At 44.9% G+C, this 18,247-nt stretch overlaps 1 protein-coding gene across 19 annotated transcripts in view; it reads right to left on the bottom strand.

The window, feature by feature from the left end:
• Positions 1–18,247, bottom strand: part of TDRD12 (tudor domain containing 12) — a 153,924-nt gene that overhangs the window by 110,049 nt on the left and 25,628 nt on the right. For all 19 annotated transcript variants that reach the window (XM_065567160.1, XM_065567159.1, XM_065567165.1 and 16 more), the window contains 2 exons: positions 11,688–11,873; positions 8,510–8,666 (listed from right to left, as the gene is read on the bottom strand). In XM_065567160.1, coding sequence (XP_065423232.1) covers positions 8,510–8,666; positions 11,688–11,873 — 343 coding nt within the window. The remainder of the gene's footprint in view (positions 1–8,509; positions 8,667–11,687; positions 11,874–18,247) is intronic.

Genomic DNA, 18,247 nt, shown 5'->3' with positions numbered 1-18,247 from the left:
GGCTTCCTGTTCACTTCCTGTGGCTTAAGAAAATAGCCACCTAGAAGAAGGTGTCCTGGAGATTGATGGCACCAAACCAGTTGCTGTGATTCAAGGCCCAAAGATTTAAGGCCCAAGATGACCATGCATTTGATGAGACCACTAAGAGCAAGAATAGGCCTCACCCCTCTCAGAGACGTGGGGGATCAGGAAATACTGGGAGGCCCTTTCCCTGATGCTGCAGGGAGACCTCCTCGACAGAACACAGAGTCTGAACATGCTGAAGGAGCAGTGACTCATGAGAGGAGTCCCAGAAAAGAGCTGGGATGGATGGATAGGAATTGAATGGCATAACCCAATCACAAAGTGTGTAGGAGCAATTGTCTGAGGTTATTCAGTCCCAAGCACTGTGGATGTGGGGACAGCCTGTCTCCACAGGGAAGGGAGAGTCAATGTGACTGTTTGCCAGATGAAGGACAAGCTGGCTGGTTAAAGCCCACACCAAAAGGCTTTCTCCTGACAACTTATGTTTTCTCTTGGAAAAGTCGTGTTGCCTTCAGGCTAAGAAGGCTGTTTGAAATACTGCTTTGAGCATGGACAGACGTGTTCTTGTTGCAGACTCCCATAATGATATATTTTTACTGCTGGATGTGATATATTTTTACTAAGGATGTGACATGTTTTTCCAAAAACAAAGACCGCCTGTCAAATGGTAAGTCCTCTATGGTCAGTTGCACATGCAGAGCAATGCCCGAGTTCTACAGTCAAGAAGCCCTCCTCATTGTCTTAGTTGAGGCCATAACCCTGGATGAGGTGTCCGCCACAGCAAACACTGACTGCAGTGATGTTTTCCCCACAAAACAGCCCTCTACCACGAAAGCCTTGAACTTTTCCCTGCCATCTTAAGGTAACACTGCTCTACAGCCAAAATGCTTCTGAAATAAATGTAGTCAAACTTTACTAATTCTCGGTCACTGACAACGAAAATGATGCTTAAAATTGTTGATTGGCTCTAGTTTTCAAGCTATGCTATTGGGTCAGTATATACGACCCTTGACTTGAGAATGGCAGAGGATAAGTGAGTTATAAAGGGAAGGGATCTCAATTTAAACCAGAAATGACTAAAATACATCTTTGACTGGATCTATGAATAACTCTGTGACTGGGTTTGGACAGTACTTGCTTTTTAGGCAAAACAATGAATGATGCAATCTGAAGCTGGTATTGCATCATACATGATATGAATTGCATCATGTTATTCCTAGAAGTCATGGATGATGCAATCATAACGAAGCTTACATCACTCTGCTGAACAAATTGCCCTATATCAGCTCTAGAAATCATACAGTGTCGTGCTCGCTTATTTGTCAGTGTTTGATTTTGCAAAGGGACACATTTCTGTTTAGCCAAAGTGAGCAGAGATGCCTCGTACTTGTGTGAACAGTGCAGATAACTTCTGCTATGTTTGTAGTGAAGTGACTTTTGCAACACAAAAGCGCAGTATAACCACTATGGTTAAGAAAGCCTATCACCTTTATTTTGGCTGCAAAATTGGAGATCAGGACAAGAGGTGGGCCCCACACATATGCTGCAACACTTGTGCAACAAATCTTCGCCAGTGGTTGAACAGGAAAAGGAAATCTATGCCTTTTGCAGTGCCAATGATTTGGAGAGAGCCAACAGATCATACCAGCAATTGTTACTTCTGCATGGTGCCTCCAGTTGGGAAAGGTGTATCAAAGAAGAAAAAGTGGACTGTGCATTATCCAAACATTTCATCAGCTATACGCCCAGTACCCCACGGAGGGGGACTGCCGGTTCCTGATGCACCAGAATCATTCTCACTTGAGTCAGACGAGGAAGAGGATGAAACTTCTGGTCCTGAACCATCAATGTCACAGGACCCACATTTTCTCCCATCCTCCTCCTCTGAACCACACCTCATAACACAAGGTGAACTGAATGACCTTGTCAGGGATTTGGAACTACCCAAGAGTAAGGCAGAGCTGTTGGGCTCCAGACTACAGAAGTGGAATCTCCTGGCAGGTGATGTTAGGGTTTCCATGTTCCGTGACCGTCAAAAGGATCTTGTCCCATTCTTCTACATGGAAGGTGATCTTGTAGCCTGCAACAACATCGATGGTGTGATGGCAGCCCTCAACATCCTTCACGATCCAGATGAGTGGAGACTGTTCATTGATTCATCGAAGACGAGTCTTAAAGCTGTTTTACTGCATAATGGCAATGTTTTGCCATCAATTCCAGTTGGTCATGCAGTCCATAGGAAGGAAACCTATGACAACATGAAACAACTTTTGAGGTGCATAAACTATGACCAACATCAGTGGCAGCTTTGTGGCGATTTGAAGGTTGTTGCTCTCTTGCTTGGTCTGCAGACTGGATACACAAAGTACTGCTGTTTTCTCTGCGAATGCGATAGTCGTGCAAGAGATTCCCACTACATCAAGAAAGATTGGCCACTCCGAGAGTCATTGGACTCTGGGAGGAAAAGTGTTCAGCATCCACCACTTGTTGAATCAAGGAAGATTTTGTTACCACCCTTACACATCAAGCTGGGTCTGATGAAGAATTTTGTCAAGGCCATTGACAAAACACGAGCAGCTTTCAAGTACCTCCGTGGAAAATGTCCAAGGTTAAGCGAAGCTAAGATAAAGGAAGGTGTCTTTGTTGGTCCTCAGATCCGTGAACTTCTTCGAGATGATGCATTTGACCATGCACTGCGTGGCAAGGAAAAGACGGCATGGAAAGCCTTCCAGTTAGTGGCAATAAATTTTCTTGGAAACAACAAGGCAGACAACTACAGGTTGTTGGTGGAAAACCAAAGAAAGCCTTGGTTGCAACATGTCACTAAAGATACATTTTTTGCACTCTCGTCTAGATTTTTTTCCACCGAACTGCGGAGAAGTGAGCGACGAGCACGGCGAGCGATTTCACCAGGACATTGCAACAATGGAGAAACGCTATCAGGGCAAATGGAGCTCATCAATGCTTGCAGACTATTGCTGGACAGTGACAAGAGATGCTCCATTTAATGAATACAAGAGACAAGCCAAGAAGCGCCGAGTAGACACTGAATAGGACTAAACCATGTACATAATAGTTTTTTGCCTTTTGTTTCATAATAAATTTTATTTATATAACCCTTTTGCTGATTTTTAAAGTGTTACATAAACAGAACAGGTGAAATATTATCATGTAAAGCAACCATAAACACATGAAAAGACCTAGGTTTACAATTTATGATTAAAACTCTACTATCTACACAATATACATAGACATAAAATGTAAAAACTTAAGTATCTTAGAAACAGTAGCCAATCAGTTGTTTAATTGTCATATTTGAATTCAGCACATCAAAATACATAATAAATAGTACATTTTATCTCTGAAGCAGACGACTTCTCAAAAATTGTAGACCAGTGTAATTTATCTCTAAATTGAGACAATGCATTCCAATTTACAAAGTCATATTCAGACAAAAATGCCTGCTGATTAGCAATGAGCATCTGCACAGATAACGTAGAGTACACCTTGCTCCCCATTAAGTCAATTTTTTTAGCCTCTTTCTCTTTAGGCATAGACATATCTGCCTGATAAATCTGCTCACTAGTCAGAGTCACCACAAGCAAATTGGAGCTGGGTGAGAGTAGAAACACTCAAAATCTTGCATGAGGATGTAGTAACATTTGTCAGTATGTTTTGGTGTAGGTGGCACAGACACTGGCATGTGCCACAGGGACTTTGCTAGTTCCAAGAGTCTCGTTTTCCAGGAAGGCTAACTTTCCAAGGGCTGAAGGCTGCAGAATGTTCAGCAACTTATGGGTGCGCTCTTGGATAAGCTCAGCTTGGATACACAAAGCTGCCAATATCTCCTTACAAGGTCCTGATAAGCATTAGTCTTCCAGAATCAGGAAGGATGAGTCCAGGGCTGTGGAGTCATCTGGCAAGGAGGATGACAGAGATGGTGGAACAAGAACCTCATCCTCAAGCAAAAGTTGTTCCTCTTACAGCGTTGGAAATTCAGGAAGGACAATATTGGCTTCAATCTCCTGTTTTGAACTACTCAAGATACTTAAGTCCAAAGCAGACTGTGAAGAGTTACAAAGGGATCTCACAAAACTGGGTGACTGGGCAAAAAATGGCACATGAAATTCAATGTTGATAAATGCAACGTAATGCACATTGGAATACATAATCCCAACTATACATATAAAATGATGGGATCTAAATTAGCTGTTACCATTCAAAAAAGATCTTGGGAGTCACTTTACATAGTTCTCTGAAAACACCCACTTAATGTGCAGCAGAGTCCAAAAAAAAAAAAAAAACAGAATATTGGGAATCATTAAAAAAGGGATAAATAATAAATCAGAAAATATCATATTGCCTCTATATAAATCCATGGTACACCCACATCTTGAATACTGCGTGCAGATGTGGTCGTCCCATCTCAAAAAAACAGTGGAATTGGAAAAGGTTGAGAAAAGGGAAACAAAAATGATTAGGGGTATGGAACGGCTTCCGTATGAGGAAAGACTGGGACTTTTCAGCTTGGAAAACAGACGACTAAGGGGGGATATGATAGAGGTCTATAAAATCATGACTGGTTTGAAGAAGGTAAATAACGAAGTGTTATTTACTCCTTATAACACAAGAATTAGGGGTCACTAAATGAAATTAACAGGAAGCAGGTTTAAAACAAACAAAAAAAGTATTTTTTCACACAATCCAGTGTCCAGGGGTCAGCTCCCCCCACCCCATCTACTTCTCTCCCTGCCCCTGGCCAGGTGGAGCCAGCCAGTGCGAGGCAGCTGCTGATCTGGCTGGTGCTATGGAGCAGGCAGCCACAGCATTCCCTCGTCCCCTGCTGCTGCTGGTGCCTCGAGTTGAAGCTGCTCCTCAGCTCCCAGACCCTTTTGCTCCCACAGAGGCAGCCAGTAAGAGCTGCCCAAGTGTGGGGACCTAGCTCTGTAGCTGGCAGAGCCCTCTGGGAATCGGAACGGCAGGGGAGCCCTCCGAGCACACAGCCCCTAATACCCCACTCCTTACACCCTGTCCTACCCCCTTGCCCTCACAGCCCTAGACACCCCTCTCTCTGCATCCTGAGCTACCCCTCTGTCCGCACACAGCCCGTAGCTACCCCCTCCCTGAACCCTAAGCTGTTTTCAAACTTTTTGAGCTGAGTCCCCTCTTTGAGTTATATTTTTTGGTTTGTACCCCTCCACCCAGACAGGCTGGGTAGCCTGCTGAGGTGAGTCAGGGAGTGGAGGTGGCACTCCCTCCCTGGACCCCGCCGTGTGAAGCTGGCTTGAGCCCCGCTAGCCCCTGCCCCCACCCCAAAAATAGAAGTCAAACTACATCTATGCCCAAAGTCCCTGCCACAATGCCACTCCCACCCTCGCTGGGCCCTGGAGTTTTTATAGCATGCGGGGGAGGGGCTCAGAAAGAAAAAGATTGAGAACCCCAGTCTAGAATACGGACTGAGATCTTTAAAAACATGCAGCGGTCCATGGATGCCAAGGCAGCCAATATGGAAATGAGTACTGTACCAGAGGCCAATAAGCACCAAGCCAATCTCTCTTAGCTTCTGCTCAATCTTGGTACCACTGACAGTCCTTCATAGGAGATCTAGAGGATTTGCAAGACCAAATCCTGGAAGGAGACAAAGAAGCAACAGCTGATCCCAAGCTGGACTATGAAGAACGCCCCAAATAGCCTACCGTTAACAGAGGAACCAAATCTGCTGGGGCTACCAAATGTCGCAACTCTGAGATCCAGTGATGCATCAAGGCAATACTGTAGCCAGCACAATCACTGACTGGAAACCCAAAGCTGTAGCAACAGCTGGTAGCAGAAGACGACTGATGCTGGAGTCATAGCAGGTACCAAGGAGGGGGTTGGTGCTGGATCAGGAATCAGTCCTGCAGATGTCGAGATCTTGGTTAGTGAAGTTATGGGCACTGAAGATGGTATCAGTACTGAAGAGGGATATCTCAGTGCCAATGATGGGACCAGGTTCACCTCTCTAGCAAATCTCCCTGAAGCAACCACCCAGGGTACGTCAGGACTATCGGAGTACCATTCCTGAAGAGGATTTCTGAATCTGTGAAGTGTCCGAGACGGAAAGACAGAGTAAGTCAGCTGCTGCCTGATAGACCAACGGGGTTGAGACTATTGGTGCTGAAAGTGACATTGGTTCTGGATTCAAAAGGCCATTCAGCAGACAGCACAGGAGTTGACAATACGGTGCAGGTCTGGTTTTGCCTCAGTATTGGAGACCAAGCAGACAACGCTGCTCTATCTGAGACACCAGGCAAAAGATGGCAGTGTCCCACACTCCTCCTGAGGAAGAGGAGTAAGAGTCTCTTTGAGCCCTAGAAAGGGCCCAACTAGCGTTATGAGTTTTCGTTCTTGAAGGTTCAGAGGAAGGGGACCACTCTCTTCTTTCCAAGGAGAAGAGTCTGAATCTGGCAGCCTATTTGAGGTACACACTAGCTATGGAGACTCATGGGCCTGGCAATCCACAGAAGGCCCTAACAGCAAAACTGGCCTCACAGCCTGCTCCATGAGGTGTTATTTTAAACACAAGCTCTGGGTGATCTGAGTCCTTTTCTTAATGGAGCGACAAATGGAGCACTTTTCTTTATATGACCCTCTCCTACACACAACCACCACCACGCTGGCTCTTTGGAATAGCCACCCCACACAAAGGACAGTGCTTAAACCCTGGTGAGGGCTTAGCAAGAAAACCCTGCAACAAACAGGATAATTCCTAAAGTAAATACTAGCCACTAACTACAAGGGTAGTGCTAACTATTTACAGACAATTTCACTGTTCTCTCAGAAACTGTGAGGTAAAAATTAACTGCAAGGTGTCTGGGCTGGAGCCACCCTTATATATATTCCTGGGAGGGGACTACAAGGGCCAGAGCACCACCCCTATGTGTACTGCTAAGCAAAGGTCTCTAGCTTCAATGAGCTGGGTGCACACACACCAGAGTGGAGTACACATCTGCAACCACTTGAAGAGGAACTATTTCTGTCCGGAGCAGCCCTAGGATAGGAGAGAGGTAAGAAGATGGCTTAGGGTCATATGCCCCTCTCTTTCACTAAGCAGAGATGTGGATCCATCCAACATGTAAAACCAAACATACACAACTTCTACAAATCATCACCACATTATGTAGACTAAATAGTAGACTCTGCTTAGGAAAGTCTCACAATTTGGAAAATATGAATGAAGTGAACAGTTGTAGCTGCATAGCTGTAGTTCTATATCTGGTTCTAGTCAATCTAGTTTTTAAAAAAAACCAACAACATTCATGGGGGGGGGGAAATGACAGTTGTATTACACTAGAGTCTAGAGACAGGCTGAGATTTGCAAATAATTAGTAAGTAAACCTAACATTCAAATCTATTATAATGATCACTCAACAAAACTGATAGTTATGCAAACATTTATGATATAAAGAATACTCAGACTGAACACACAAGCCTACCACCAGTTGAAAAACAATTCACTCATTAGGGATTTCAGATAGCATGCATGATACAAGAGAGCAGAAAGCCTAAACAGGCCATTTAAAAAAACCCGTTTCAAAGTTTGTTTCCTGTTTGTTATTCTCCATTCTAGCAAAAAAGCCACCAGCATTTTTTAAATTCAACCCTCAACAAAAAGCCAAAAAAAAAATGTAACTAAATCTGAATGCAAACAACAACGAATAAAGGGATAGGTAGTAAAGTGGGTACTTCTACAGCTAGAGATATTGGTTCAAAGTGATAATGGTCATGAGTATGAGTTATGGGGTGCACATCTGCAACTAGTGCCTTCACACCTTTTTCCATGCTGTCCCTAATGCATAGACTGCCCTATTCATATCCATCTGCACTCCTACTGCCCTTTCCAGCCTTCAAATCCTTAAAACATACTTCCGTTGTAATACCCAATGCAAATTGTCTAACATTAGTAATTAGGGCAGGTAGCCTGTTCATGATTCATTAACAGCTCTTGCCCATTTTATGTTAAAAAAATTTGAAGCCCCAGCATGAAGCCTGGTAAATAATCATCTCATTTTTTTCCATCAGTGGACATCTTTATGCCTCACAAAACAACAAAACTGATAATCTCTAATCAACACTGAGAAGTACAGGACTAATGTCCCAATTCAGCAAGATACTTAAACCACCTGCCTACGATTCTGAAACACATGAAGTAGTGCCATACATTTTAATGAGGTCTTAAACAACAGAGGTGTTATAGGTAAGGACTTAGACGCACTGGCAGAGCAGCATGGAGGATTTTTTACGGCACCAGTATTAAGTTCTACCAAGTGTCGCTAGTCCATCACTTTCCTGGAATTCCAAAGCCACACATACTTTGTCAAAAATTACTGTCATTACTGTCATTTAAAATCACAGCCTTACATAATATGAAGTGTAAAAACACTTTGCAAATTTAAAGCTAACCCCTATCATTTCACAGCATAAATAAGCAGTAAAAAATTCTTACATCCTCGTTGAAGTTTCACATTTTTGGCTTCTTCTTTATTCAGTCCTAATAATATCAACATTGGATGAAGTGGCCTGGAGCATCTGCCATATTTTTCCAATAATTCAAAAACAAGTTGTGCTTTCCTCCACCCAGGACATATGATTAATGCTATTGGCTGTATACACACACAACAAAAGAGAAATTATTTCACACAATTTCCCAGTTTAGGAATAGAAAAGTTTAGAATGCTAGAGGCTATAAGATCAGGAGTAAGTCTTGTAAGGCAATAATAAACTTTGTAATATGAGTGATTTTTCTAAAATTGTAAATTAAGCTTTTCAGTACAGTAGGTTCTCTCAAGTTGTTACATGCAGATAGTATAGGTCCCAGAGGGATGGAGGATTAGAGGAAAGGCTAACTAGAGCAGAACACGAAGCACAATTCCACAGAATAAGCAACAAGCAATAGATATGCATGGTCAAGTCATGGTTACTTGACTACTGTACTATACACATTATATCTCAGATTTTCAAATGGGCCAAAATGCATCCTTCATTTCTACGAACACAAACTTCTGTGCAAACACTTAAGAAATGCTATCCCCTGTACATGTACATAATATTTAGATATTAAAAAACCCTTATCCCCCCATGTGCATGCAGGTGATAGGGCTTGAATTGCATGTGCACGTTTCCATGTACCCAACTTTTTGGAAGTTTGGCCCTAAATGACCAACCACCATGCAAAATCAGGAACTCAGTTTTCAGTGATTAGTGAATGTGGGAAAGAACTTCCAACTGGTTGCCTTGATAAGCTATTCTACTAACACCTAGCCTTTGTCGGACAAAGATGTGTCCAGAGCCCAAGAATAGTGGGTTCCAGGCAATGGCTTTGTTCCACATACAGGTCCATACTGACATGGCGATAAAAGTGGTTAATTCAGATCCCGGCTTCTGTGCTTCAAAGGCCCAAATAAGGCACAGACTTTTTGAAAGGCTGAATTCAGGACGTACAAAACTCAACAACTCTAGCCAACTTCTACTGTAGCACTGTGATCTTCAGATGAAGAGGTTCTGCCACCCATCCAATCATATCTTGAACATTCAGAAAGTCCTCATGTGAAAAGGTAGAAGACAACCCCACATTAGCACCAGGCAAGGAGAAAGAAGAGATCCCAGTTGGTCCTCGCTCCCCTTTATTCCCCGTGATATTGTTATATAGATTTCCTATCAGATGAAAAGAAAGTGATGGAGGACTAACCCTTCTTGTGAGGGTCCACAACCACACAGTTCATTCAGAAAGTCACTCCCTCTGAAGTCTTCATAGAAAACCTCCATATAGAAGAGCTACCCACAGATGGTTTCCTTCCATCTCTTCCCCATCTACTTTTTACATATAAGCTATTTAATTCCTAAACAGCGAGTATCAGACCCAGTGAGGCTCCATAATAGTGTCTCCACTTCTGCCACCATTACAAAGTTTGGCCCTTTTCATATTAATGAAGTGGCATAACAGAAATAAATCTTTTCTTCTGCACAGTCACAGTACATCTCAGAGAACCAACATTACCTATCTAAATACTGCAATGCAGAACCTTTCAGTAATCATAAAAACCTTTCTTGAAGGATTCCAAAGTGCTCTATACAAAACATCCAAAGTACAGACAGACAGCATTTATAATCTACCACTGAAATTCAGCTACCGTTAGAGTGAAATCTAGGAGCATTTAACAGCATATAGCAACTGTTACACAACAGGTAAGCACAGGGAAAGAAAGAAGTTACTTACTTTGTGCAGTAACTGGAATTCTTTGAGAGGTGTTCCCTATGGATGCGACACTTTAGGTACGCATAACCAAAGGTGCATGGAGTGCATGCAAACTTGATATGGAGCACCCACAGGGACACTACTTCAAAGAAGAATATTTTATCCAATGAAACTGCAGGGGAAATGTAGATACTTACAATATTTTATCCAACTAGGAATATCACCAGGATATTAGGGTTATCACCTTTTTACTTATCGTATACACTCGATCATAAGCCGGTTCGTTTATAAGCCGACTCCTGCTCCCCAAGATGGATAAGTACAAATGGAAAAAAATTACAACCTATTCATAAGCCAACCCTATAATTCAGGCGTCAGCAAACTTTGGCTCCCAGGCCATCAGGATAAGCCACAGGCGAGCTGAGATGGTTTGTTTACCTTGAGCCTCCGCAGGCACCGAGATAAACCTAAGTAAAAAAGTGTCCTGGCATGCCAGCTGCTTACCCTGACAGGCCGGGACAGCAACTGGTGGGGAAATGGTTTTTTTTTTTTTTTGGTGGGGGGGGGCGGGGAGCTGGGAGTCAGGGGAGTAACCTCTGTGACCACCCCCCACATGACCCCAACCGTAGCCCGGGACCCCCACACTCTCCCCATCCCATCCCTTCCCACCTTATCTGGGGAGGGCCAAGGGAGGATGTCTCTGACCTGGCTAGAGCTACTCCGGCAGGCTGGGCAGCACGGCCACAGCCTGCTCCGGCAGACCAAACCGTGCGGCGCGGCCGCAGCATGTTCCAGCGGGCTGGGCCGGGCGGCACGGCCACAGCCTGCTCTGGGGGGCAGGGCCGAGCGGCACAGCTGCAGCCTGCCAGCCCCGGAGCTGCAGCTGCTTCAGAGGCTCAGGGAAGAGTAGCGTGGCCAGAAGCGGAGCGACTCTGGCCACACCTCTTCCCTTCTGGCTGTGCTGCCTCTCTTTGCTCCCTCTGTTGGGTAGGAGGGGCTGTTTCCCACCTATCCTTCTCTATACCCATTCATAAGCTGACCCCCTTCTCTGGTGCTTCCCTTTTTACTCTAAAAAAATAAAATCGGCTTATGAATAAGTATATACAGTAATATGTAATGAAATATAAAGAAACCAACATTTTATAAAAGTTGTTAATGAGCTGGATAGGGATATAATCTTATACATCTTGTTTAATCTCTCTCATAGATGTGTCTAGACCCGTAACAGATATAATCTACCAATTTTTTGAAAAATAAGAGTTTGAGGCATATTTCAACTGCCTTTGCATTACAAATTATTCCTGAGTTGTCTAGGTTTTATACGCCTAATATGAGCATATTTTCAAATGAAACTCTATGAAGTCACTTACACTTTAAATTAGAAAAAATGGCACTGTCTTGTAAAATAAACATTTTTTGTTTTACTTACTCCATTCCTAGTTGGCAGTGACTTGTAGCAGCTTCCTGACCGTAAAAATGTAAGAACTGGTGGAATATACAAAAGAGGATCATTTCCATGATGAGAAATGACAACTGAGTCACATCCACGAGCTATTGGTGGCCAACAGTAAGATTCTGTGAGATTAGGACCTAGAAATTTATTTCGGAGAAGCTCCTACAAAAATAATGAAAAGTGTCATGTCAAAAACATTGTGGGCATTTAAGTGCTTAATTTTGAATGTATTCTTAAAAAAACAGATGTAAAGATCTGAAATATCTTGAAAGGAAGGAAGAAACAAATGCAACATGTATTTTTCTTAGGTCAACATATCAACATATTTAACTTTTGTGGTGAAAGCTTGTTTCACTGTATTTTACCTCCACTTTTGGGTCACTTATTGCCCCCAATAATACACCAGCAGGATCCTTCAATCATGATTTCTTAGACCAACACATACAATAACTATAATGTACATAAAATGTCAAGCAAACAGATTACACATGATGGAATGACTGACATGTCTCTTCTAAACATGAGAAGGTATATGTACAATCTAGAAGTGCTTCAAAATGTCCAAAAACCATTGCTTGCACTTGCTTTAAATGGCCTAAGGCCTGTTCAGAAGTATTACTAAATCACTTTCATACCAATTTTTAAATGCAATTATGCTTTCTAAATTTACATAGAAGTCTCAATGGGGCAGATTTGAAAAATAGGCTACTCACCCTATGCAGTAACTGAGGTTCTTCGAGATGTGTCCCCCTATGGGTACTCGACTTGTGGGTGCAGCAGAGCACCCTGCGCCTGAGATCAGAGATCATCAGCAGTGCCCATTGGACCACACATGTGCACCACGACACTCTCGCACTATGAGCGGGGCATATATATAGCCCTGTGCAGCCTGACTGCCCCCAATTCCTTCTCTGCCACAGAGCGTACATTTTCAGCTCCAAAGCTGAGGGGAAGAGGGCGGGTAGTGGAACACTCATAGGGACACACATCTCAAAGAACCTCAGTTACTGCACAGGATGAGTAACCTTCTCTTCTTCTTCAAGTGATGTCCCTACGGGTGCTCCACTTGTAGGTGACTAGAAAGCAGTGCCCCAATTGGAAGGCTAGGGCTTCAGAGCAACATTTGCTGCCAGTGAAAGGACAGTATGTCCTAGGAGAGCGTCCGCTGTGGTATCATGTGTAATAGTGTAGGGATGGGCAAAAGTGTCTGTTGATGCCCATGTGGCAGCTTTTCAAATGTCAGCAATGGAGACATTATTGAGAAAAGCTATTGAGGGGGATCGTGAATGTGTGAAATGTACTCTAATTGCAGTAGGAGGCTATTGTGGAGTTTGTAATATAAATGTATACATTGCAGGATCCACTTGGAAAGGCATTGTTTAGAGATAGATGTGCCCCTGGATCTTTAGGTGATTGAGAGGAATAATCGTGATGATTTTCAGAAAGGTTTAGTCCTGTCTAAGTAGACTGCTAATGCTCGTCTCAGGTCTAGGGTGTGCAGAGTTGCCTCCTGTTGGTTAGGAAGAAGCAAGAAAGGTGCATTGGTTGATTCAGATGGAAAGATGATGGAATCTTGGGTAAAAATCTTGGATGTGGGCGTAAAAAATGGTTACTCACCTTCTCATAACTGTTGTTCTTCCAGATGTGTTGCTCATGTGCATTCCAAACCCACCCACCTTCCCCTCTGTCAGAGTAACCGGCAGAGTAACCACCTTCCTGGTGGTCAATATAGGTCCCTGCCGACTCACCACCACTTTACATCTGTTTTTTTAAGAGGAGGTGGTGGGTCGGCAGGGACCTATATTGACCACCAGGAAGGCGCCACTCCAGGAGGCTCCACAGCCGACCCGACAGGTGCTGCTAGGGGAAAAACCTCCCAATGACTGTGTGCGTGTCATGTGGCCTAGAAGTTGAAGACACATTCTGGAAGACACCATCTCTACTACAGGACAATTCTGGCTTGTATGGCATCCAATTGTGCGCTGATGAATTCCAGGTGTTGTACCAGCGTTGAAGTGGAGAGGGTAACCATCTTGAAACGTCATAGTTTGACAAATTTGCTTAAATTGCCAAGGTCCAGGATGGGTCATCAGCCACCAGATTTCTTCTGGATCTAAAAGTAATGGGAGTAGAAACCCTGTCTCCTATGTTTGAAAGGGACCAGGTCTATGGCTCCGAGTTGTAGATGATGATTTATTTCTCCCCGTAGAATGAGTTTGTGAGAGGGGTCCCTAAAGAGGGAGGAGGAAGAGGATGGCGGGGCAGGACAGATAGAAAGGGAATTGAGTATCCTTCCTTGACTATCTCTAGAACCCACTTGTCCAAGGGGACTAGTCTCCATGATGGCAAAACAGAGCTAGTCAGTTGCCAAACTGGTGTGATGTCAAAGATAGTTGGAATGACTGGAAGAAGGGGAGGCTTCTCGGGGTCTCAACCATAACTTCAAAATTGTTGCTTTGGTGGGGACCCATGAGAGGTAGCCCTCCGACGAGTGGGCTGTCTACGTTAGAAGTGAGGCCTTTGTTTTCAACGCTGGATGTCATAGTGCTGTTGAGGCATAGTGCTGTTGAGGCGCAATCCCAACCACTGCGGTGGTTGGGATTGCGGAGGGAGAGGATATTTCCCTGAGCATCTCTTTAGCACGGACGTGTAGATGCCGAGAGATCGGGGAGTAGCTCAGGAGTCTTCAAGGGAGTGCAAGGAATCGTCTGTGTGCTCCAAGAATAGTTTTTGGCCCTCAAAGGCTACGTCTTCCACAGTGGTTTGTACCTCCTTAGGAAAGCCAAGATGCACATCGCATGACCACAGCAGTTGCAATGGAGTGGGTGGCAGTATCTGCAGAGTCTAACGAGGCTATAGGGTTGTACGGGTTAGGAGATGTCCCTCCGATATTAGGGTCTGAAACTGCTCTTTCTTGGCCTTTGGAAGGTCACGACAAAGCTCCTCCAACTTGGAGTAGTTTAAGTAGCTGTATTTAGCCATCAGAACCTTGCAGTTCGAAATTCGAAATTGGAGGGTGACTGATGAACATGCCTTGCATCCAAATAAGTCTAAGTGTTTCCAATCTCTGTCCGGATGGTTAGAATGGGTTTGGTTTTGAGGCCTCTCTCTTGCACTGCATTGACCACCAGAGAACTTGGGGTGGGGTGCAAGAATAGAAATTCTGCATCTTTCACCAGAATGCAGCATTTTTTGTCGGAGTGTTTGCAAGTCAGCGGAATGGACGCCGGGGTCCACAAGAGCACTTTCGTGAGGTTGAGAAGAGCCTCACTGATCGATAGTGCAATCGTGGAAGAAGAGGATGTGTGCAGAATATCAAGCAGTTTATGCTGTTGATCGTTGGCTTCCTCCAAAGGAATCTGCAGGCAATCTGCAATCCTGTGGATTAACTCCTGAAAACCTATGAAGTCGTCTGCAATTATAGGAGGTGGAGGTCTGGTAGCCTCGTGATGGGAAGAGGAAAAGAAACGTAATTTTGGTGGAGGTTCCTCCTCCTGTCCCTTCTCCTCAGCCGGTACCAGCAGAGGTTCAGCCTCCAGAGGGCGAGACATCGATGGAGAAGGGAGAGGTGTAGGTCTCCAGCTTTGCTCCATGGGAGGTTTCCCGAATTGTGCCCTGTACATGGCCCCAGGGTCCCAATATAGCCGGGGGAAGGGGAATGGGGAAAAGATGTAGATTGTGCATAGTGAGGATGAGGAGGTGGAACTTATCTGATAGACAAGGGTGTGATGGAACCCTCCTCTTCCTCCTTATCGCTGCTGAAGGGAGGTGCCATCCTCAGGGGAGAAAAGGAGGAGTATCGTGAGTCTGGAGAAGGTCATGTCTGAGGAAAGGCAATTCAGGAGTGTCAGATACCAGCAGGTCTTTAGGGACCTGAAGTCTTGTGGAGGGGGAAAAAAACCATCATTGATGCCGGTGTACAACTTGGTGCCGAAGGAAGAATGTGTTCCTGTAACAGGGCGGACTCACCCCTGCGGCGCCTCCTGCTGGTCTCTAAGGGAATTAGCTCAATTTCCAGCCCGGAGTGCCCTCTGCAGGCCGGTGTCCCACTGCCAATTGGCCCGTGTCCCTCCCTGGACTCCGATGCCCTGTTAGCTGGGGTGCTGCCCCCTGGCAGTAACCCCTTTCTCTCAGGGTCTCCCCTTCCCAGGGAACCCCCACCCACTATCCCCACCTCGCCTCAGTATAAGGCTACTGCCAGTCATCATCTAGCTCCACGCACTGGTGCAGACTGCAGTATCAGCCTACTCATCACTGGCAAGGTTGGGTTTGGACCTGCTGCCTTGGCTTACCCCTGGACTGCCCTCTGCAACCCCCAGTACCTCTTGGCCTTCTGCTAGGCCATAGCCTGGGGCTTTCCAGGCTGGAGCTCCCCAGCTCCTCAGCCTTTCCCCAGCCCTGATCCACTCAGGTACTCTGTCTCTAACTCCCTGCAGCCAGGCCCATCTCCCTCTACAGCTAGAGAGAGACTGTGTCTGCCTCTGGCTTCCCTGCCTTTATAGGACCAGCTGAGGCCCTTATTGGGGTGTGGCCCCAGCTGAGCCTGCTTCCTCCCAATCAGCCCAGCTTTTCCCCTGCCACAGTCCTCTCCGAGGGCTGTTTTAAGCCTTTCCAGGCAGGAGCGGGTGACCACCCCGCTACAGTTCCCCTGAAGAGTCAGTAGATGGACCAAGAGACTTGTCCAGCACTAATGACCTGGCGGGTGCTAACAGTTTCAATGGTACTGAGGGCTTCATCGGTGTCGAAAAGGATGCCAGTGCCAGCAGTTTTGCCAGTGCCATAGCTCCTGATGCTGGCTCCAGAGCTGAAGGTCTGCTTGGTTAGGGTCTTTAGACCATTTCTTCACTCCAGTACAGGAAGTACTTGGACAGGTCCTGGATCTATGTCCCCCGTCAGATGCTGAGGCAACTGACCTTGCAGAAGATGGTGTTCTTGCAGACTGTGCCTCAGAGTGTGAGGAGGAAGCCCATTTCTTCTTATCAGAGCGAGAAAGAGATGACTTCTCTTATAAGAGACACGGGGAATGAGGATCAGCAGACGACCTGGCAGAGCGTGAGGGCCTCACAGGAGCGGAGTCTGGGCCCGGGTCCAATGCAGGTCACAGTGATTTCTCCATGAGGAAAAATTTTAACCAAATGTCTGTCCTTTTCTGGCCGTTATGCCACGGCATTGGGACACTTTTGTGGGACGTGTCCCTCTCTGAGACAGCAAATACACTGTGGGTTGCTGTTCATTACCAAGAAAGTGGCCCCAGAGGGGCATACCTCTTATACCCTGGGGATCTGGGTATAAGGGTGAGGGAACAAAGCTTCCTAGACTGGAAAGACGGGAAAATGAAAACCTAAGCTATTGAAATAATTGTAAAGGTAAAGTTAAAATAAAAAAATGGCTTTTTTAGATTGAAGAAAGGAGAAGGAGAAGTAGCACTAACTACACTACAACGTACAGGTAAGGCACTAGCTACTGAGGGAACAGGAGAAGTGGACTCTGCTCTGGATTCCATCCCAGACCAAAGGCGGTAGAGAAGGAACTGAGGGCGGTTGAACTGTACAGTGTTATATACACATCCCGCTTACAGCGCATGTGTGGTCCGACGGGCACTATTGATGAAGATATTTGATCCCAGGCACTGCCACACCTGCAAGCGTAGCACCCATGGGGACATTACTTGAAGAACCACTGCTCAGGAACCCTTCTGAGGCCAGCTACCATCAATGAGATCCTTTTGATCAAATAAGCCAAAGTAAAATCAGTGAGGAGACTGACCTGCTATGAAAAATTCAACCAGCTCCATATACTTCTCTTGGATATAGTTGGTGTTGAATGAAATAATAAACTGGGTGTATTTAAAAGCTTTTGTCCACTTCACAAAAAAAACCAAACTGACCCTTAACATCCAGTCATTGAAGGATTTGTTGAGATAATATGCTCAATAATGGGATCTGAATCTCACCTGAACACATTCAAAATTACCCTGAAGTAATCAGTGGATGAAGTGAAAATGGAAGCCATGAAATGAAGGATCTCTGTGTTAAAAGTAGTAGTTAGGGCACTCAGGTAATAAATTCCATCCTCTCCCACTCTAAATTCTGAGAAAAAGACACTACTGTCATCAACACCTTCCCTGTCCATCTCCTGCTTATTGCTGGCTTTGACCCCCAAAACAGTTCCCCAGGAATCTGGCTGTCCATGTTAAGCACGGGGAATACATACAGATATATTCCCCTCTATGCCTCTTGGATGAGACACATATAGGCGAATGCCCTTTTCCCATACAGAGGTTCCCAAAGAGGCTGGGAGGATCTGCCTGTTCATTGCTTATTTTAAGAAAGAGAATTGCTCAGACAATCTCCTAGCTCCCACCTCCACCAAGAAATAGAGGCAGGGGCTGGAAATTTGAGTACAGTCTCAAAGTAGTATTAATTTTTTTTAAAATGAACACACTTGCTGTTCACTCCTGCCCCTCTTTTTAAAAAATGGAGTCCTTTAATATTTGAGGAGTGTGGTGGGGCATCAGAACCATCCTTTAATATCTT

This window comes from Chrysemys picta, chromosome 14, assembly GCF_011386835.1.
Source record: "Chrysemys picta bellii isolate R12L10 chromosome 14, ASM1138683v2, whole genome shotgun sequence".
NCBI lineage: Eukaryota > Metazoa > Chordata > Testudines > Emydidae > Chrysemys > Chrysemys picta.
Note: the sequence above shows the minus strand (reverse complement) of the source record. Positions and strands in the feature narration are given on the sequence as shown.